The sequence below is a fragment of the Dendrobium catenatum genome, unplaced genomic scaffold, assembly GCF_001605985.2.
Source record: "Dendrobium catenatum unplaced genomic scaffold, ASM160598v2 original_scaffold_12771, whole genome shotgun sequence".
Classification (NCBI taxonomy): domain Eukaryota; kingdom Viridiplantae; phylum Streptophyta; class Magnoliopsida; order Asparagales; family Orchidaceae; genus Dendrobium; species Dendrobium catenatum.
The window spans coordinates 132-1400 of NW_021331231.1; the positions used below are offsets into that span (position 1 = coordinate 132).

The window sequence follows — 1269 nt, forward strand, 5'->3', positions numbered from 1 at the left end:
TCTCACAAGGTGGGTTCACACAAGAATGTTTTGATAGTGGATTTGGTGGGTTAAAATAAGGACCTTCATATGCCACTAAGTCTTCTATGTTAAAAGAGGGATTTATATTGAACTATGCAGGCAGATCTACTACATAGGCATTGTCATTAATTTTTTTAAGTATTTTGAAAGGTCTAGCACTCTTTGCATGCAATTGAATCCGCACCATCACAGAGTTACTAACCTCAAAAGTTTTAAATCGTTGTTTTAAATCTGCATGTAATTTATATTCATGATTATTCTTTTCAATTTGTTGTGCAATATCCTTATGAAGTTCATGCAAATGCTGATGCAGACTCAGAAATCCTATACCTAGAACTCATGGGTATCAGATCTATCGGCTGTCTAGGTTTGAACCTGTATGCAATTTCAGAAAGACTAAGACCAAGGGTAAAAATCACTGAATCAAGGTAGTCGAGTCCACCTGGAATACGATCAGATAGGGAGGCTCCATGGGCTAGATCTAGAACATGTGAAATGCCTCTACTCGGGGGTAATGGATCAGGAAGACCATCAGGATGGATCTCAACAAGTATACTAGGTATGAGCTGACTCCCATGAGGAGCTGATTCGTCAGGCTTAGTGGGAGTCTCACGATCGACTAAGGTGTGTAAAGGCATGCTCTGGGCTATGACGATTATCAGGTTCAGTTCCTTCTTGGCTTTGACAGGGTTGGATTCAGGATCATTCGAAACCCGAGCCTGTGATGGCAAAAGCTTGATCTTTTTACCATCATGTTCAAATACGCAGATGTTTGAACGACCATAAATGTGGACATCGTTGTCAAAAAGCCAGCGGCGTCCTAGAAGGATTTGTCCAACGTTCATGATCAATACATCACACCAAACATTTTCCTTATAGTCAGTGAAGGAGATAGGTATGAAGCTGCGTTCCTTTACCTCCAAGGCAGTGGTGTTGACCCAAGCTACCTTATAGGGGTTGGGGTGGGGAACGACAGACAGACCAAGCTTAGACACCATGCTGGAAGAGACAGCATTGATGCAGCTGCCACTATCCACGACGTCTTTACAGTTCTTATCCTTGATTTTAGTATAGGTGTGAAAGATCGTAGTCCTACGCCAGTCGTCGGTGGTAACGGATTGTGACAGTGCACATCTCGCCACGCATGTGGGAGAAGTGTCAATTGTCTGAATGTACTAGATGACAGTAGTGTCGTCATCCTCCTCAAAGAATTCACCATCATTGTCCACTTGGTGAATCTGGTCGATT

General features: G+C 42.6%; 1 protein-coding gene across 1 annotated transcript; it reads right to left on the bottom strand.

Annotated features, from left to right (window-relative positions):
* Positions 1-314: 314 nt before the first annotated feature.
* LOC110114960 lies at positions 315-1019 on the bottom strand. The gene has a single exon (XM_020848036.1). The coding sequence runs from the start codon at positions 1017-1019 to the stop codon at positions 315-317; it is 705 nt and encodes a 234-aa protein (XP_020703695.1).
* Between the last annotated feature and the right edge of the window lie 250 nt (positions 1020-1269).

Excerpts from the sequence above, each read along its gene's own strand:
- LOC110114960 (XM_020848036.1), bottom strand. The coding sequence starts at position 1,019 with ATGGTGTCTAAGCTTGGTCTGTCTGTCGTTCCCCACCCCAACCCCTAT.